This window comes from Polyodon spathula, chromosome 2 (genome assembly GCF_017654505.1).
Source record: "Polyodon spathula isolate WHYD16114869_AA chromosome 2, ASM1765450v1, whole genome shotgun sequence".
In the NCBI taxonomy this organism is placed as follows: Eukaryota; Metazoa; Chordata; class Actinopteri; order Acipenseriformes; family Polyodontidae; genus Polyodon; species Polyodon spathula.
Genome location: NC_054535.1, coordinates 7,871,271 through 7,890,383, shown reverse-complemented (window position 1 = coordinate 7,890,383; position 19,113 = coordinate 7,871,271). Strand labels below are relative to the sequence as shown.

General features: G+C 37.9%; 1 protein-coding gene across 1 annotated transcript in view; it reads left to right on the top strand.

Annotated features, from left to right (window-relative positions):
* The first annotated feature begins 65 nt into the window (after positions 1–65).
* LOC121329720 (phosphatidylinositol 4-kinase type 2-beta-like) overlaps positions 66–19,113 on the top strand; it is a 22,039-nt gene continuing 2,991 nt past the window's right edge. Inside the window, exons 1-10 of the mRNA XM_041275426.1 lie at positions 66–167; positions 3,899–4,421; positions 8,592–8,749; positions 9,859–10,059; positions 13,206–13,337; positions 13,540–13,693; positions 15,157–15,224; positions 16,105–16,204; positions 16,757–16,890; positions 17,242–17,301. Of these exons, the coding sequence (XP_041131360.1) occupies positions 4,100–4,421; positions 8,592–8,749; positions 9,859–10,059; positions 13,206–13,337; positions 13,540–13,693; positions 15,157–15,224; positions 16,105–16,204; positions 16,757–16,890; positions 17,242–17,301 (1,329 nt within the window). The 5' untranslated portion in view covers positions 66–167; positions 3,899–4,099. The remainder of the gene's footprint in view (positions 168–3,898; positions 4,422–8,591; positions 8,750–9,858; positions 10,060–13,205; positions 13,338–13,539; positions 13,694–15,156; positions 15,225–16,104; positions 16,205–16,756; positions 16,891–17,241; positions 17,302–19,113) is intronic.

Here is a 19,113-nt window from a genome sequence, read left to right as displayed (position 1 = left end):
TTACCAGGGTTACAGTGCAGTATAAAGTAAGTGCTGTTGTAACAGGGCAGAGGCTGAGTATGATACTGTGAGCCCGCCGCGCACCTCAAGCAAGCATCTAAACCATGGAATTATCTTTCCAGTTCAATACAGATAAAGTTGAAGGGTTCCAGGCAGGCAAGATAATGGTAAACCAGATTATTCATTACAATTGAGATCATAATGTGCAAAATGTGCTCTTCCACTTCCATCCCTCTTGTGCAGACTGTAGCACCAGGAAGTGTTAATATATCACACTGTGAAATGTTCCGCTTTCATTTTAAAAGGCTGTTACTTAGTTTTATATAAACCTCTGGGGGATAGAATTTTGTTTCTGATGGCTCTATCAATTTGATCCAACCAAAAATTAGATTTTTCACTGATCATCTCTCCCCAACCCATTTAGCTGTCTGCTTTCAAATTGACACCTGTTGCTTTACAGAGATCTTGGGACTGTAAAATAACACATAATCAGACAATTCTTCCTGAAACAGCCCACAGCTATCTCTATTGTAGAAAACCCACACAGTCCATTCTACATTGAGCTCTTTGTCAGCAATATCCCTGAGGAAAATTACATTTAAACAAGAATTGTGGAAAATAACACTGTTTCAGCTACATGTTGTACGTCCTGATAACTTGGGACATAGCTACTTATCTCCTTATCTTAAACAGGGCATATTCTATACAGGTCAAGGCTGTTATACTGGTATGACTAGATAAACAAACTGTTTGGTTAATTTACTGTTTTTGTCTTATTTTGTCATCTGCAGAATTACATTTTTATTTTAAATAACCCACAGTAGGCTATTTAACGTATACTGTTTGAAGTGTACTGCTAGTAAATGCATGAGACCCTGAACTGGGGATGTAGAATTCATAAGAGTAATTAAGGTTCTTGACAGTCCATCAAGCAATAGGCCGTGAACGCAAGGTTTTGCTGTCATTTTCAGGAAATTATATGACTTACAATTTATTCACTGGAATGTTTTGTTTTAATTTTGGAAGGCGCAGTGGAGTTTTTCGTCTTTAACACAATAATGGTGTCCTCTTGACCTCTGGGAATGGATACTTGTCGAAACTCATCCGTAAAAAGCAAAGGTCACTGTTCATATTTGCGAGGTAAACAATGAGGAACTTCATTATCGTGGGTGACTGAACAGTACATTCTGAACAGCTTTTGAAAAACCTTTTGTGAAAGACATCCATTTTTTTCTCTGTGGTTAATTACGCAAGGAAAATGTTCAAGTTTGTGATCAACTTCCAGTAATCGCATTTCATTTATTAAATGCATAATTTCAGGATGAACAAGCTTCGCTTGTTTTTTAAAAGAGTCCAAAATACCTAGTGGGGTTGAATTTTAAGTTTGGAATAATAGGTTTGAATTAGCTTAGCATTTCATATAAGAATGCTATGAATAGAGTCACACATTTGTCCCATGGAAATGTATGATTCTCACCAAATTTTCAACTGCATGTAGTCTGTTTGATTGACTCACTTACTATTTAAGCATGACATGTTATTCATGAAACCAGTCTGCAGTAGACTTTTAATTAAAACATTTTTTTAAACACATTGGTATATTTGTAGCATAGTATTGTATATGTTTAAACTTTAGCTATAGTTGACAGATATAGTATATCATTAAAATATCCTGTTTTAGATATCAATATTTTTCATTTGGTGGCAATATGTTACATTTCTTGTATTTAGACAAACTACAAAAAAAAAAAAAAAATGTGTTTGGTCTGTTCTTGTAACATTTCAACATGTACCTATTTCTTCTCTGAGAACACCAATCCAGTATTTCTGGAATGATAAATGTGTGCAATGATAAGGATTTTGTATTTTGTATGGGGCATTTTATCATTACTAGATACATGACTCAAACAAGATCAGTAGATAGATGAAACACATTTACTCGGGTTTAACTTGGTACAGTGCAGTGAATTAATGTATTCATTTATTTAATTTAACCTTACATTTTAATTTTCAGTGATCTGATTGCTCCAAAGCAGATTAACTGGTATGATCGCTTTATCTTAGCCTGATGGAACTGGAGTTTCATGTTTTAGCTCAATTAAAAAGTATTTTCAAATGTATGAAAAAAAGCTTTTCTTAATTAATACGGGATCATGTGCATGCTCTAATTTCTTATGTATGTGTGAAAACCATATATCTATGCTTAACTTCCTAAAATGCACTGTAAAATTATTATTTAAAAAAAATACAATGGCTTAAATATCTACTTACTGTTAATGTTATCCAGCTAAAATAAAAACAAGTTAATATTTTATGGGAAAATAAAATGCACGTCATTCAGTCACTTCATATACTGTACCCTCTCAGATAATAAATAAATAAATAAATACATAAATAAATCTATTTTAAAACGTCAGAAAGTGCTATGTTGTCATGATGTAAAAGACTAGGAAATATGCTAAATTATATTTAAAAAGATGTTAAAGACCATACTATTTTCTTAATGGTGGAAAAATATGATAATTACTTTGACAACATTGTAAAAGTCTGGAAAATATGATCAATTCAATTAATAAAGATGTAAAAGACCGAAAACAGCATAAGGTATCAGATTTGAATGGGCACATCCCGGCTTTCTTACAGGAAGTTGTTTATGCATTCTTTAGGCATGCAGGTACCACTTTTTACAGCGTAACTGAACATAACCCTACACCTACTTTATGTGACCAAAATGAATGTATGAAATTATATATATATATATATATATATATATATATATATATATATATATATATATATATATATATATACACACACACATACGTATATATACACACACACAAGTACAGCAATATACAATATTAATGAAACACAGCACTTTATTATAAACAATTAACTTTTTTGTCATTATTTATTAAATCATCTTATGTCAGTGTCGTAATATTTTCCCGTCTTTTACATCGACGTTAATGTAATTTATCATATTTATTTCCACCAATAAGAAACAGTATGCAAAAATTTATCATATGTAATATAATGGCTCTTGTACATTTTTTACTTGTGCAACTTTGCTGTGGACTTCTCATTTTGTCTTGTTAGTCGTGAATTGTTTTTTTTTTTTTTTTTTTGTCTGTTTCCAATTTAAGTTTGCAAAGAAAAGTAGAATTAATGTTAAATGTACCTCTGTTTGACAAAAAGAGGACACCCATCAGATCGCACCTGTACCAAAATCCGACAGCCTACCACTTTCAATGTGATACAGCATATTGCTTTCTGATGTTACATTGTCAAGTTTTGGTATCTGTAGCGTTCTCGGTTCCCACAGGCAGGCGCATCACACAGGGCGAGGCAATCTACACACAGGCGGAGGGTAGGCGCGAACTCGGGACCTCTCGCATTAAAGCATAGCGCCGATACAGCTGTACAAGAGAACCGACTCCTTTGCAAGCAGCGTATATCGGGCTTATGTCTTTGTGATTACATCCCCTACCATCCTTGATTCCTTCCCCCGTGCACCCTACACTCGTATACCACATTCTGATGATGTAACACTGGTAACTCAAACAAACAAACAAAAAAAAAAAAAAACAGTCAGTTTTATATTGGTTGAAAAGCAAACAATTGCTTTTTTTTTTTTGATTCAATTACAACCAAATAATAGGCTGTTTTCACAAAGGGTAAATAAAGCAACATTAAGGGAAATGTTGATGTGTACCATAAAACAATAAGACCAAAAAATGCATTGTCTTTCATATACACATATCTCTACTATGTTTTCAAATCCCCATCCCACTAAAAACAACTGCCTGATTAATTGATTTAAAAGTGACACAAAGAAGAACCCGCCGAATTTCAAGTGTTGCAAAAATCATGTACTGTCCCTTTAAATTTCTGCCAGGTACGTTCGTGCATCAGAGCCTTGAGCACGCACGCTCAGTTTGAGAGGAAGCGGCTTCTGGGTGCTGTGGCTGTGTGAGTGCTGCAGAATTCAAGTTACCAGCAGCGGGGAGATTGATAGAAAGCGCCGGAAACAATGGAGACTTGAGCTTGAGAGAACAAATAAGTGACAGTTTACCAAAAACTCATCGGAACAGCCGCAATGGCAGAGTATGACCCAAGCGAGCGCACCCCGCTGAACAGTCCTGGGTCCGAAGAGGGAGGCGATTTGGAGGCGCCGGTGTTTCCGTCGGTGCACTACGATCGGACTAGTCATACGGTTAAAGTGAATCCAGGAGGGGCGGTGAGGATCCCCGTGGCAGTAGAAAGCGCTCTCCTCGAGGTGGATGTAGAGTGCTCCGGGGAGGAGGAGCTGTTGCTGCCGGGACTTGAGGGGTCATCATCGCCCAAGTGGAGCAAAGGGAAGAGGGCGAGACAGATCAGACTCGGCTCCTCGTCAGATAAAGAAAACATAATCACTGCAGGTGAGGGGGGTGGAAGGCGAAGAAAGTTGTACAGTAACAGAACAAGTACCGTAATCTGTTTGTGTTAAAGAAAACCCTTATTCTTTTCATTCATTCATTATTTATTAATATCATTAAACTGACCTAGCGTACAGTGTTTACAACGGTCCAGTTTTTTACTTGCATGCACTATTGTTCCTCAGGTACTTATATACTGCACAGTGCCCTGAAGTATTGACACAGTGTCCTGAAAAACCGATTCGTTTGTTTGGTTAGATACGCCTGAGGAGTTTTTAAAATAAAGTATTTACCTTTAGGGTTTAATACTTTACATTAAGACCATGATTTTATTGTACAGAAGTGCTGTCCACGTCACACATTATGTTCAAATAGCGTACATGGAGAGTTTGAAATGCCCTTTGCCCCTTTTAACCATGTGGGATGTGGGGGAAATGTTATCAAATGATTTTCAGTAACTGCTTCGCTTGCCTTTCACAAACATTTCTTTGCGTTTCTGAAAAGGCAAGCGAGTGGCAAATGTTCTAAATTCTCATCCCTCCTTGTACTTTTTGACTACATCGTCGATTTTTACAAAATGTACTCCTACATGTATTTTGCATTATATCCGTGGCACATTTGTATTGCTTATAGGAAGGACTTGCATTAATAATATATGATGGGTTACTAAAGCTCAATTTACCAGAACAGTTCTGTGGCAACAGAGCATTATAGTATTACAGATGGCACAGCACTAGTCAGCTACTTTTGGCACAGTTTGAGTTTCCATGCAAAGTGTGGATTCATTCACCACAACAGTATGGAGCAGTTTTTTTTTATAGCCTTGCAGGTGTTTATGGTACAGTATCCGATGGATCAAAGGCACTGGAATCCACAGTACTGTCAGGGTGATGCTGTCTGCATGCCCATCTAACCGTGAGATGTTTTACAAGGTATTTATTCTAGATTCCAAAGAAATGACATCATATGGCGACCTTTCAACTTTGCTGTGTTATAGAACTGTGTACAGTATGGAGGATTGCACAGATTTGTCTTGGGGTGTTCCTGGGTGCTGCTTGCTTGACTTTAAACAGGTAACTTGAACAGCATCTATAGAGTAGCCACAAAATCACAGCTACAGATGCAACCTTTTAATGAGTTCTAAAAAACTCATAGCTAGGTGACAACCAGCTGCTGGCACCTGGCTAGTGCTATTGTCTGAAATGGTTGACATTAGAATAATTTTGGCAGCAATTTAATTTGGGAAGTTAATAATAAATCAATTAAATGTACTGGCAATGTTGCAATATCCCTGTTTTAAGTGTAGTGGTATTTTATTACTACCAGTGCATTTTAAACCTCACCCTTCTACCAATCGAAACATTTAAGAGCTTTTACAAACTGTGGTTTCACCAGCAGGATTGTATTGTTTGTTTATTTGTTTTTTTGTTAAGTGCGAAACAGGTTTGTTTTTAGATGAAATTGAGCAAAAGGTTAGATTTCTGTGTAACTTGGAAATTTAGATTGTTCAATACTTTCCCTCTTGCCTGAAATGGTTGTAAAATTCAAAAGACCCTTCAGTGTGAGATGAAGTGTAATCACCCTTTGAGTCACAGGGCATTCTATATGTCAGCCTGTAACAAGTAAAGGTTGTTTGCTATCGTTAAACAAAGGTTCAACATTGGGAGGGGGAAGCACAAGCCCTCAATCTACAGTACAATACTATAGTTGCTCAGGTTTAGACAACTACAGTAACATTCCTCTGGAGTCTAGTATGTACAATTTTTACAGTGTTTGGCGAATTATGAAAAGGCAAGTGGAATGACTAAGTGAATGCAGTTAAACATCGATAATATTACTGTCTGCAAAACCCCTTCATTTCATTCTAAAATAGATTCTACATCTATCTGCTGCGCATGTCGAATTGTTATACTTTGAAAACATTCCTCTTCTTGCATTGCAAATACTTTTGTGGACTTTGAAAATAGGAAGTGGATCTTGTTGTATATGGGTGTTTTAATGGGATAGCATTGCCTAAAATCATACTCAAGCTTGAATGCCAGCACCAGGAGTGGGAGTTCATGAAGAATACACACTTAAGTGTTTCCTGGTTGTAGGCAACATATCCTGACAATTTCTTAATGCATATAATAGTGATGTCAATCCATTTTTAAAGATTCACCCTCTAATTCACTTCAAAAATGGGTCATTCCATACATTATTTTTATTTGTATATTAGTGTAAGTTCATACACTTTAAAATATGTATGATGAAAGTCCTCAAAGCCTCACATTTTCAGAGTGGGGCATTTGATATGCTTATAATATTTTACAGAAAGCATACAGGTGATGCAGTATTCTCAACGTTCTATAAAAACACAAAAACAACACAAGCTGTGCTGCTTCTACACCTATACTGTATGTTGAAACAGGCTACTGTGTAGGTTAGAACCAGCCTGGTTCCTCATTCCTGTTGCTTCACCTGTCTGGGCAGTTCTGCAGATTGTAGGAGACCCTGAAGGTAATGGATAGGACACAGTAAGGGAATTCAACTTGACATCCTTTGAAATTGTAAATTGGTGAGAAAAACAGGGGTGAAAAAATAATGTATTATTGTGTGTAGCAATGTTTTTAGAGGTGTCAAATATGAAAAAAATCCATATGGGTATCATAATAAAAATTTTACATTTCTAACAGATATAGAAACATCCCCAAATAAATCAATAATGGATACTTTGGTTTTCTTATTCTGTTTAATGAAATACTTATCAGTCTAGGAGAAGCATTTGTCACCCTTAATCAGCCTTTGGGTAGATTTGCTGGTGATGAGAACTGTGAGCAGTGCTTGTTTCATCCTCCTTTAAATAATTAGCACAAAGAAAAGAAGGCTATTGACTTTGACATTTTCTGGAATTGTGCAGTAATTGCTTATTTTACAGTCTGGAATTGTTTTTTCTGTGTAAAGTTGGAGGATTAATGCCTGTACCACATTCTGTTTTTTCTTTTTTTTTTGCAGCAACCTCCTATACCGATTCACACAAGTTAGTGTCTAACTAACCTGCTTGATTTTTATTGAGGATGCAAAATCGATAATGGATAATTGCAAAGTATATGACATGGTTTATTTAGATTTCTAGAAAGCTTTTGACAAAGTCCTGCATAAAAGATGAATTCTCAAACTGAACGCAGTAGGGATTCAAGGAAACACAAGTACATGGATTAGGGAGTGGTTAACATGTAGAAAACAGAAAGTACTGCTTAGAGGAGAAACCTCAGAATGGAGTGTGGTAACCAGTGGAGTACCACAGGGATCAGTATTATGTCCTCTGCTATTCCTAATCTACAGTAATGATTTAGATTCTGGTATAGTAAGCAAACTTGTTAAATTTGCAGACGACGCAAAAATAGGAGGAGTGGCAAACACTGTTGTAGCAGCAAAGGTCATTCAAAATGATCTTGACAAGATTCAGAACTGGGCAGACATGTGGCAAATGACATTGTGTAGAGAAGTGTAAGGTACTGTATCATATGGGAGATACTGAAATTGAAGAAGGACTCTATGAAAAATACCTAGGAGTTTTTGTTGACTCAGAAATGTCTTCATCTAGACAATGTGGGGAAGCTATAAAAAAGGCCAACAAGATGCTTGGATATATTATGAAAAGTGTTGAATTTAAACCAAGGGAAATAATGTTAACTGTGCAATGCATTAGTAAGACAAGGACCAGGGGTCACACGTGGAGATTAGACAAAGGGGCATTCAGAACAGAAAATAGGAGGCACTTTTTTACACAGAGAATCGTGAATGTCTGGAATCAACTCCCCAGTAATGTTGAAGCTGACACTCTGGGATCCTTCAAGAAGCTGCTTGATGAGATTCTGGGATCAATAAGTTACTAACAACCAAACAAGCAAGATGGGCCGAATGGCCTCCTTTCGTTTGTAAACTTTCTTATGTTCTTAAGAGGAAAAACATACTGAAAAAAACAAAAAACAACCCATATAATCACAAATGCGCGATGTGTCCTGACGGTTAATTTTTTGTGTCTGTATGTGCGAGTTACATAACAGATTATGTTTGTTAGCCTGGAGGGTTCTTTTATTTCATCCATCTGTGCTCACTTTAGGATCAATAGCTGCTCCACTCTCGCTTCATGCAATTCTGTCTGATATATTCTCTGTTTCCTCCCTGCAGCGAGCATTGGTGGCACTGGAGAGCTTAACTCCTTTCCAGAAGACCCTGAGTTTTCTGAGATCATCCAGAAAGCCGAGCAGGCTATTGAGAGTGGTTTTTTACCTGAGAGGATTTCCCAGGGTTCAAGCGGCAGCTACTTTGTTAAGGATTGCAAAGGGGTGAGTGTGTTGCACAAGCAGGCACTGCACTGTGTAGAAAACAGGACTGTCTTACTGAATCTGGCCCCCGGCCCTGATCTAAAAGAATGCATGTGCTTCTCACATTTCAGCCAGTGATGTTCCATGGTTGTATTTTTATTGTACTAAAACACCGTACAAAAGCATTGAGTTATTTGAAGTAATTTGCAGGTCATGCAGCAGTAAATGAAGTAACCTCTTGTAACCAGGAAGTAACTCCTCAGGAAGTGAAAGTATATATCTCTGCAGTATTCTTGTAAACAGGAAACCGTAATGAAATATTTTATTTAAACTGCTTCAGCACACAAGTTGAATTACTGTTAGTTAGAAATGCTGTGTTTTACTTTCATGTATGTTTGAGGCTGACTTGCCAGTCCTCCCAGAGTGTACATTTCTCTGATCAGGATTAAAGAGAGAGTTTTCTGGCTGTCATCAGAGTCCAGTGGGCTATTTAACCCATTGGTGTCAATTGTGACTAATGACCTACAGACAGTGTCCTCTTGGTGACCTTGTAACAAGTGACAATTGTATCATCCAGTGTAAAAAATATTTACTTAACCTTGCATACGTCTAAACATTTTGTTAAAGAATTTATTTCACTCTCACAAATGTTCCAAATGCAGATGTAATTGAGTATAAACCTAGGAAAATACAAGTTTGAAAAGTAAAACATGGAAATGCATAAAAAGAATGAGAAAGGTGCCATTCTTGATCTCATCTGTAGTTACCAGCTTTAATGATATCCTTAAGGTTAAGTGGAAGTATTGTACAACACTCAAGGCTGTTGGGAGAGCTTCGTAGTTGCTATGTGTTTTGTGCACACTTTTACAAAGTATATAATGTATGTGTAAATATTTTACTCCCTCCAGCTTTCATGTAAAATCACATGTTTTGCTGTGTTGTTGTTGACAGGAGTTTCAGTTTTTAAGTGCTGTTTTGGATTTAGCGTGCACGTGCTTTGTGTCTGCGTCTTCTGTGCAGAGCAGCAGCAGGTGTAGGAGCTGAACCCTTTTTAATCTCCTGTGTGTGTGTGTGTAGTGGCGGTGGGGAGGGGTAATTGCTGTTTATTTGCTTTCGTTTGTTTTCATTAGAATATTATTGGAGTATTCAAACCGAAATCTGAAGAGCCTTATGGACATCTGAACCCAAAATGGACCAAATATTTCCACAAGACGTGCTGCCCCTGTTTCTTTGGAAGGGGGTGTCTGGTTCCTAACCAAGGCTACCTGTCGGAAGCGGCTGCCTCCCTTGTAGACCAAAAGCTGGGTCTGGGAATTGTACCCAAAACTAAGGTGAGTAAAGAACTACATCCTAAAGAAAGGGAAGACATCTGGAAAGGAGAAAACTTGTTGAATTTGTTACCCGTCTGTTTTCTATCGTACTTGCTTCATATCGACCAAGTGCAATACTTAAAGGCTTAACACTGTTCAGGGATGTGCAATTCATATCGCCCGCCGCCGGGGCCAACAAGGTTTGTGTGTTTTGCCGTTCTACTTTGCCCATTGGACAAATTGTTTTTGTTAATGAATTCATATAGTTATTTGTCCTATGTTAGTTAGAAAAACACACTGGGTATATTTTTAGAGAGCCACGCAAGTTTCTGAAAACTGAATTGTGGAAGTCTAGCACCTACACACAAGCATTTAACAAATTGTTTACGTCCCACCCTATCACTTCTGATTGGCTAGTTATGGAAAAAGCTGGTCTTCTATTGGTTACAAAGAAACCTAGAAATGGCTACCAAGAGAGCCTCTGGCAAGGTACAGACTAATCTTTTTAACTTAAGGTTAAAAACTTATTTACGTTTTTTGATAAATTGGCAAATAAGTGCTACTGCTTTCTTAATATATGAACCTGACATTTAAATACAGCAATCTAGTAAAGTTACAAAAAAAACCCCACCATAGTTGCTAAAGTTTACTGAAGTATTTCAAGACACTTTCCCTGGCAAAAAATCTAATGCTTTTTTATCTTTCGATTTTAGTGTTGCTAACCTAGTTTGTCATTTACTATATTTGCATATTTTTAGGGCTGTGTTCGAAGGTTTGTTCACTAGTCAGGGATTCGAAGATTGTTTTAGACCTTCAGAGGTTCGTCAGACGCCGTTAACTGTTAACAGAAACTATTTGACAATATATGAATAGTATAAATCGCACATTAAATGTCACTCGCATGCAAAATTCAATCTTTTGATTTGTATAATGCATGTTATGTAAACAAAAGTTGTTGTATTCAAGTTCAACTCTATATGGCACCACTGCCGTGTATGGAGCAGGGTATAGTATCCAAAGCACTGGGGTGGTACCTATAGCAGTTGTACTGGTGAGTGTTAAATAAAGCATTGTTATGCCTAAGTGAGCTGCAGTTAGGCAAAACAATGCAAGCATGTGAATGTTTTATTCCATTTATAAGGATTACCCGTAACATAATAGGATTATCAGTCAAATATAAACAAGTAGCTATGGTGACGTCACCAGTAAATTACGCAAATGAGTACCATCGAAGGTCAAAATGTGCACTTTGTTGCAGCCCTACATATTTTTTATATTTAAATTCTATCTAAAAAATTAACTCTTTTTTTTTTTTTTTTTTTTTTTTCCCTAGATGTGAACAGAAGCGATTATAGTTATTTATTGGGCATGCGCAATCCATTAGAACATAAGAACATAAGAAAGATTACAAACGAGAGGAGGCCATTCGGCCCATCTTGCTTGTTTGGTTGTTATTAGCTTATTGATCCCAGAATCTCATCAAGCAGCTTCTTGAAGGATCCCAGGGTGTCGGCTTCAACAGCATTACTGGGGAGTTGATTCCAGACCCTCACGATTCTCTGTGTAAAAAAGTGCCTCCTATTTTCTGTTCTGAATGCGCCTTTGTCTAATCTCCATTTGTGAACCCTGGTCCTTGTTTCTTTTTTCAGGTCAAAAAAGTCCCTTGGGTTGACATTGGCAATACCTTTTAGAATTTTGAATGCTTGAATTAGGTCACCGCGTAGTCTTCTTTGTTCAAGACTGAATAGATTAAATTCTTTTAGCCTGTCTTTATATGACATGCCTTTTAAACCCGGAATAATTCTGGCCGCTCTTCTTTGCGCTCTTTCTAGAGCAGCAATATCTTTTTTATAGCGAGGTGACCAGAACTGAACACAATATTCAAGATGAGGTCTGACTAATGCATTGTACAGTTTTAACATTACTTCCCTTGATTTAAATTCAACACTTTTCTCAATGTATCCGAGCATCTTGTTGGCCTTTTTTATAGCTTCCCCACATTACCTATAAGGCACAAGCCCACTCAGAACTAAATGCTTTGGGGGGGAAAACAAAAATAAAATCCATTCTTCACCTTCAGTGGTCACGCTGGAGACATTAGATTTGTGTGGGTAATCGCAGTTTAAACTTCATAGTGTTGTACATGCATTCTTTGTCGGTTACAAACAATCTTACCCTGCCTGAAAAATGTTTCGTGCTGTGTTTTGCCATTCTCTCATTTTCCTACTTTGGAGAGACCCGCCTCCCTGTTTGGTAACCTGAGCGAGTCCTTTGTGCATTTTCCATTTACACCCTAAAAACAAAATTCCAGCCGTGAAAGTGAAACTTGAAATAACAATTACTTGTTTTCGAACAACTTCACCAATCAAGATTTATCTGCTTACTGCAATAGAACCTGTCATTTAACTACTGTCCCCTTACCGGTGAAGGAGAACTACACTCTGTTTTTTTTTTTTTTTTTTTTTAAATGACTAATAATAATGTAAGTTCATAATTATATTTGTAATAAACATTTGCAGATTATTTAAGAGGTGTGTTTTTATAATATATATTTTATAACCACAGTTGGGAATATAAGGATAAATATCTGCTAAATACAATATGAAAGATAACATCTGCAACACACTAAGCCAAGCAAGTTTTTCTAGTGTTGTAGCCATAATAGTAGTAACAATACACCAGAGTGGTCTTGGTAGAGCATTTAATTTACTGTATAGAATTACCATTGCATTAGGCAGGCAAGCAGATCGTATCCCAGCAACTCGATCAGCTACTGTTAGCTCGTGACGGGGGAGGGGGGGGTACCTCGAGTGAGAATAATAAGGGCATTTACAGATGGTGTGCACCTGACTGGAAACTCTGACTGCAGACAGACATGAAAACAATACCACAAAAGTTTTTAGAGAAATCAGGGAAGCAGTTCATAATGTCTAAAGAGTGCTGAAAGTTATTTCAAGTGATCTGGGAAGGTGGGAAACAGCTGAGCCAGGTCTAATACATCTTAAGGTATTGTTATAACTTCTGTGGATGTCATACTGGCTCTTTAAGTTGAAATTGGAAAGTCTGTGTTCGGTTGAATAGTTTATGCACCATTATTATTTTTTGATGGTTACTCTTGATTTGCCTTTAAAATATTGGACACAATAATTTTTCAGTTCCATTTTTAGGTGGTGTTCCTGGTTAGTGAAACCTTTCACTACAGTGCAATAGATCGTGCGAAATCAAGAGGGAAGAAGTATGCTTTGGAGAAAGTGCCCCAGGTTGGTCGAAGATTTAATCGGGTTGGATTGCCTCCTAAGGTATGATGTTATTCAGACTATAAGCATGCGGTTATTGACACTTTGACTTGTTCTTACTTTCATATTAATATTTATTTTCTTTTTATTAAGGCTACAGATCTATTTTTATAGATTGATGGGAGTTCTGAGCCAAGTAATTGTCCTCCCTGTGTTTCTGTTGAACTGTTGTTCATGTTCATGTTTACTCTCCATGTGTCTATAGGTTGGCTCTTTCCAGCTCTTTGTCGAAGGCTACAAGGAAGCAGATTTCTGGTTAAGGAAGTTTGAGACTGAACCCCTTCCAGAGAACACTAGGAAACAACTACAGTCTCGGTTTGAGCGACTGGTGGTCTTGGATTATGTCATTAGGAACACTGGTAAGCTAACTTTCTGAATAAGCATGTGGTTTATTTGTGAGGCTGTTCAATGAGATAAAACAGGCCCGCACTGATGAGCTTTGTTTTTTTAGTTTCTGATTATACAAGGAGCGTTAAGATATCTAACATTTGAAAAATGTTTTCATAGTCATTGTTCCTGAGGGAAGATTTTTCTTACTTGATCTCATTTTTTTAATTCATTAAAATGCGATGACCCAGTGAATCGCACTGTTCCAGATGGCACAGCGTTGCTAAGCAATAGGGTTATTGGTATAGGTATAGCAATAGGAAGGTAATTCTCCTGAATTCAGCTCTTGCAGTAAATGTACTTACTTTCCAAACATTGTACTTGTTTTATTAACAGAATATTCCATGTACCGTGCATTTCATAGAGAGTTGTGGTTATTTTTCATGAGGATAGCCATAAACAACCAGTCTGCCCTTGTTTGTGGAGTAACTGCAGTACTCTGACACTCATGCTCTCTTTCTCTTTTGATCCAATAAAAGGTATCCATTGTAGCACTGTTGCTGACGTGTAAGAACGTTTTCAAATCTGCCATACCAGAACTCCCATTACATAGCAGTTTGATCTATTCCTGATTTTACTTCAGCAATGGAACCCGAAGAAGTGTGCTTTATCGTCTGGTAAGGCCTGCCTCGTGTTGAGACGGGCCTTACCAGATGATCAATCCCTCTTACGATGGTTATATTGCTATTAAAAATGGATGCATGGAAAAAATTAAATTTCAGGTTTTTCCCTTTTTTTTTTTTTAAATTTTTATGCAGCATTAGATTTTGTTGCTAATGAATACAAACATTTTCCTCATTATTCGATAAGTAATGCGATTTTCTCAGAATTCCAGCAGTGGACACTTAGTGGCTATTTCCAATTGCCAAATAATACCTCGATACTAAAAAAAAAAAAAAAAACCAAAAAACAAAAAAACCTTTTACTTGCATGGAGGAGTTCAGGTACCTTGTGCAGAAAAGCGAACATGGTTTGTGAACTGTTACAAGCACAGCTGACTTTTTTTTTTAATAAGGATTTGAGTGCATGTTAGTGTGTTTGTGTAAGTTACAGTATTTCAGTTACCGCTAGGTTTTAATAATTAAACACAGAATTAGTCTACGTTGACAGACAACATTAAGAGGGTGTGTACAAGAACAGAGATTTTCCTTCATCAAGCTGAGCTTGTTACCTTTGCACTGTGGCTGATTGAGCGCATAGTAAAATCTGCAATGGGTGAAACTGCTTATTTCCATCTGTGCATACACACAGCTGTTTCAGAAAACGGCATACTATATCTGCTGAAGGACGAGCCTGTTACTGTGCTGACTATTATCAAGTCTAAACTAGACTTGTAAATATATTCAGTGTTCAGGTTAAAGGAACAATACCTTGATATCATTTGTCTATTTATTATTTTTGTTTTAATTTGCTGTTCGTGTTTATATGTTTCTAGACCGAGGCTGTGACAACTGGTTAGTGAAGTATGAGAAACCAGAGGACAAGCCCAAAGCCTCTGAAAAGGTAAATGGTAAAAATACTTAGTTTCTTTAATATTTTATCACAAGATAACTTTAACGCACTGATAATGGTTTGTATCTATAATTAGTTTTTTACACATTAAACCTATTCTATTCTCTGTAATATTGCACCAATTATACAACACCAAACAGAAAATGATCTGTTTTTGTGACTTGTGCAATGCAGTATATAGAATGTCCTGTTTATGTGATTTTATTAGCTGAAATTCTAACAAGACGTAGATGTGACCTCTTCTTCTGTAGTGGTGTTGATTGCTGTGCACTGCCAGGCATAGGAGCACAGGGCTGGGTTTCACAACTCCATGTGTTTACATGCTGTGTATTAAAGACTGTTGAGGATCTTTCAGCCAATCAGAGGGCACTTTTGGTCTGTTTAGTGTAGAGTGTTTTGTATGTTATGAATACATTTTATAACTACACCGTCAAGTTCTCATAGCTGACACCATTTAAGGTACTTGCTTTGTCTTTGTAGGGTTATTTATATAAGTACTGCATGATAAGGTGCTTCTCCCTTACTAGGTATGCTTTGTTTTTTGTTGTTTTTTACCACTAACCCCCGTAATACTGTGTAATATTGTGATCATTGTAAGTAGAAAGTTGTCATTTTACAGTACTGTAAATTATTATAAAATCACTGGTAGTGCTCAAATGTTTTGTTTTGTGGACTACACTAGAACTCACACTTCAGTAGGAAATACTGTGTTTATAACGCCTCTCTTGCTGCTCTCTTGGGTTAATATAGTAACTGTTTGACCATCAGAATCTTGTCTAGAGGGATTTAACAAGCTGCCATACAGATAAGGTGAAATACCAAGGTAATCCAGGATTTTTTTTGCTATTAATGTTTTTGTCTTCTTTTTTAGGACACCGAGTGGGCAGTGAACAAAGACCCAGCCATCAAAATAGCTGCGATAGACAATGGGCTGGCATTTCCCTTTAAGCATCCAGATGAGTGGAGAGCCTGTAAGTCTTATTGCACTACACACCAGTGACATGATATGCATTAGATAATAATGTATATACTGTGTTGTAGTAGGAGTTCTGAAGAACAAATGGCAATTTTTTGGGAAGGAAGTAAATAATAGTTTTGTTGCTAATATTACATAATTGTTCCAAATGAATATACACTGCTAATACATGGAGTAAGCCTTTATGTAATCATATTATTCTTTAGTTTGTTGGATTGTACTGTCATTATTTCCAAAACACATAACAGTAGAAGTCTGTCAAAAGCAATTACTGTGAACTAAAAGCTCTGATTATTTGTTTGTTAGTCAATTCCAGTCTGTTGCATGTACAATAAGGTTTTGTTAATCTTTTAAAGCCAATGGGAAAATATTCTGGTTTAACTGATCGTGTAGTTTGGACCATTACCAATATGTTAATCGGTGGTAGTCCATCTTTAAATTCATTCCATTCCAGGAGTTTGATCCAGCTATGTCCTTAATTACTTAATTGCTCATACTATTTAAGATATATTTTTGCAACACTGTTCACTTGTTTGTGTTCTTTCAGATCCATTTCACTGGGCATGGCTTCCACAGGCTAAAGTTCCCTTTTCTCAGGAAACCAGAGATTTGGTTTTGTCCCGTATCTCAGACATGAATTTTGTGCAGGACCTTAGCGAGGATCTATATGAGATGTTTAAGGTCGGTTGCTGGTGGCTTTCAACTTTTATAATGAAACATATAAAATAAACTATAAGTACACGTTTAACTGGAGATGTTCGTGTCCCTCGAAGGAACAAAAAGGATTGTTATGTTTTTTTTGTGTTACGTGCTAGTTAACACTGCATAACTATCTGAAACTTGCTGTGGACCCTCCTTGGTACAGATGCTTGAGGTACTGGTATAACTGCATTTTTTGTTATAACACGTTTTGTTTTGTGGCATTTAAATGCCAGGTAGGGGTTTATGTACTTTATATTGCTGAACAAACCTTGTTTTTATGTATGTAAATGTATACAATACAAATGATAAATAACATTGTTTTTTTTTCAGGCGGACAAAGGGTTTGACAAAGCTATATTTGAAAAACAGATGTCAGTAATGAGAGGACAGGTAAGTCTGTATTGCCCATTGAAAGTTTGAGAGTAAACTACTACCTATAGTTAACTTGCTGGTCCCTCTTTTGCTGAAGATCTGTTTGATTCTTTTCTTTTACTTTATACTCTCAGATTCCACACTGTGCAATAATATCCATGCTGTTTCCTGGTACTTACGGAAGTTAGTAGTAGGTTCAGAAGTACTCCAGTGGTCTAGCTAGTTCTTGCCATGAAAATGTCTTGATGTGTTATATGGTTGCTTCATGTCAAGGAGAGGCTTGTTTAATTTGCTAGCGGCTTTCCCCAAATCCACAAAATGAGACTAGTTTGACCAATTGCAATACAGTACAAACCATTGTCAATCTGGGGAAACAACTGGGGAGTACGCATTGATGAGAATTGATTTCTAGATAATGAAAATAAACATATTGGAGGTAAATGCTGTCCCCAGGCCAGGCGTTCTGCGCTGTCCCCAGGCCAGGCTTTCGACATCTACGCTGTCTCCAGATCAGACTTTCTGCGCTGTCCCCAGGCCAGGCTTTCGACATCTATGCTGTCTCCAGATCAGACTTTCTACGCTGTCCCCAGGCCAGGCTTTCGACATCTACGCTGTCTCCAGATCAGACTTTCTACGCTGTCCCCAGGCCAGGCTTTCGACATCTACGCTGTCTCCAGATCAGACTTTCTACGCTGTCCCCAGGCCAGGCTTTCGACATCTACGCTGTCTCCAGATCAGACTTTCTACGCTGTCCCCAGGCCAGGCTTTCGACATCTACGCTGTCTCCAGATCAGACTTTCTACGCTGTCCCCCAGGCCAGGCTTTCGACATCTACGCTGTCTCCAGATCAGACTTTCTACGCTGTCCCCAGGCCAGGCTTTCGACATCTACGCTGTCTCCAGATCAGACTTTCTACGCTGTCCCCCAGGCCAGGCTTTCGACATCTACGCTGTCTCCAGATCAGACTTTCTACGCTGTCCCCAGGCCAGGCTTTCGACATCTACGCTGTCTCCAGATCAGACTTTCTACGCTGTCCCCCAGGCCAGGCTTTCGACATCTACGCTGTCCCCCAGGCCAGGCTTTCGACATCTGCGCTGTCCCCCAGGCCAGGCTTTCGACATCTGCGCTGTCCCCCAGGCCAGGCTTTCGACATCTGCGCTGTCCCCCAGGCCAGGCTTTCGACATCTGCGCTGTCCCCCAGGCCAGGCTTTCGACATCTGCGCTGTCCCCCAGGCCAGGCTTTCGACATCTGCGCTGTCCCCCAGGCCAGGCTTTCGACATCTGCGCTGTCCCCCAGGCCAGGCTTTCGACATCTGCGCTGTCCCCCAGGCCAGGCTTTCGACATCTGCGCTGTCCCCCAGGCCAGGCTTTCGACGCTGTCTCCAGACCAGGCTTTTGACATCTACGCTATCCCCAGGCCAGGCTTTTGACTCTGCCCAGGGGCCAGGCTTTTTTTTTTTTTTTTCTGTATTTCGTTAAGATGTATTCTGTCATTATCTGTCAAGTTCCATTACAGACGTTGTACATTGTTTTCTTATCTATGCATATTAATACAGACCACACACTGCAGCATCTTCACTGTTTGGTGGTACTATACGATTCTCTTGACCATGTTTCATAATTTCAAAAAATAACTATGACCCACTTGTCATAGCATCTGACCATATATTAGGAGGCACCTTAGTTTGGATTTCATAGTTGCAGTAAATACATACGACTGGAAATAATGTGGCAGTAGCATTTATTTATTTATTTATTTCTTAGCAGACGCCCTTGTCCAGGGCGACTTACAATTGTTACAAAATATCACATTATAAAATCTTACAGTAC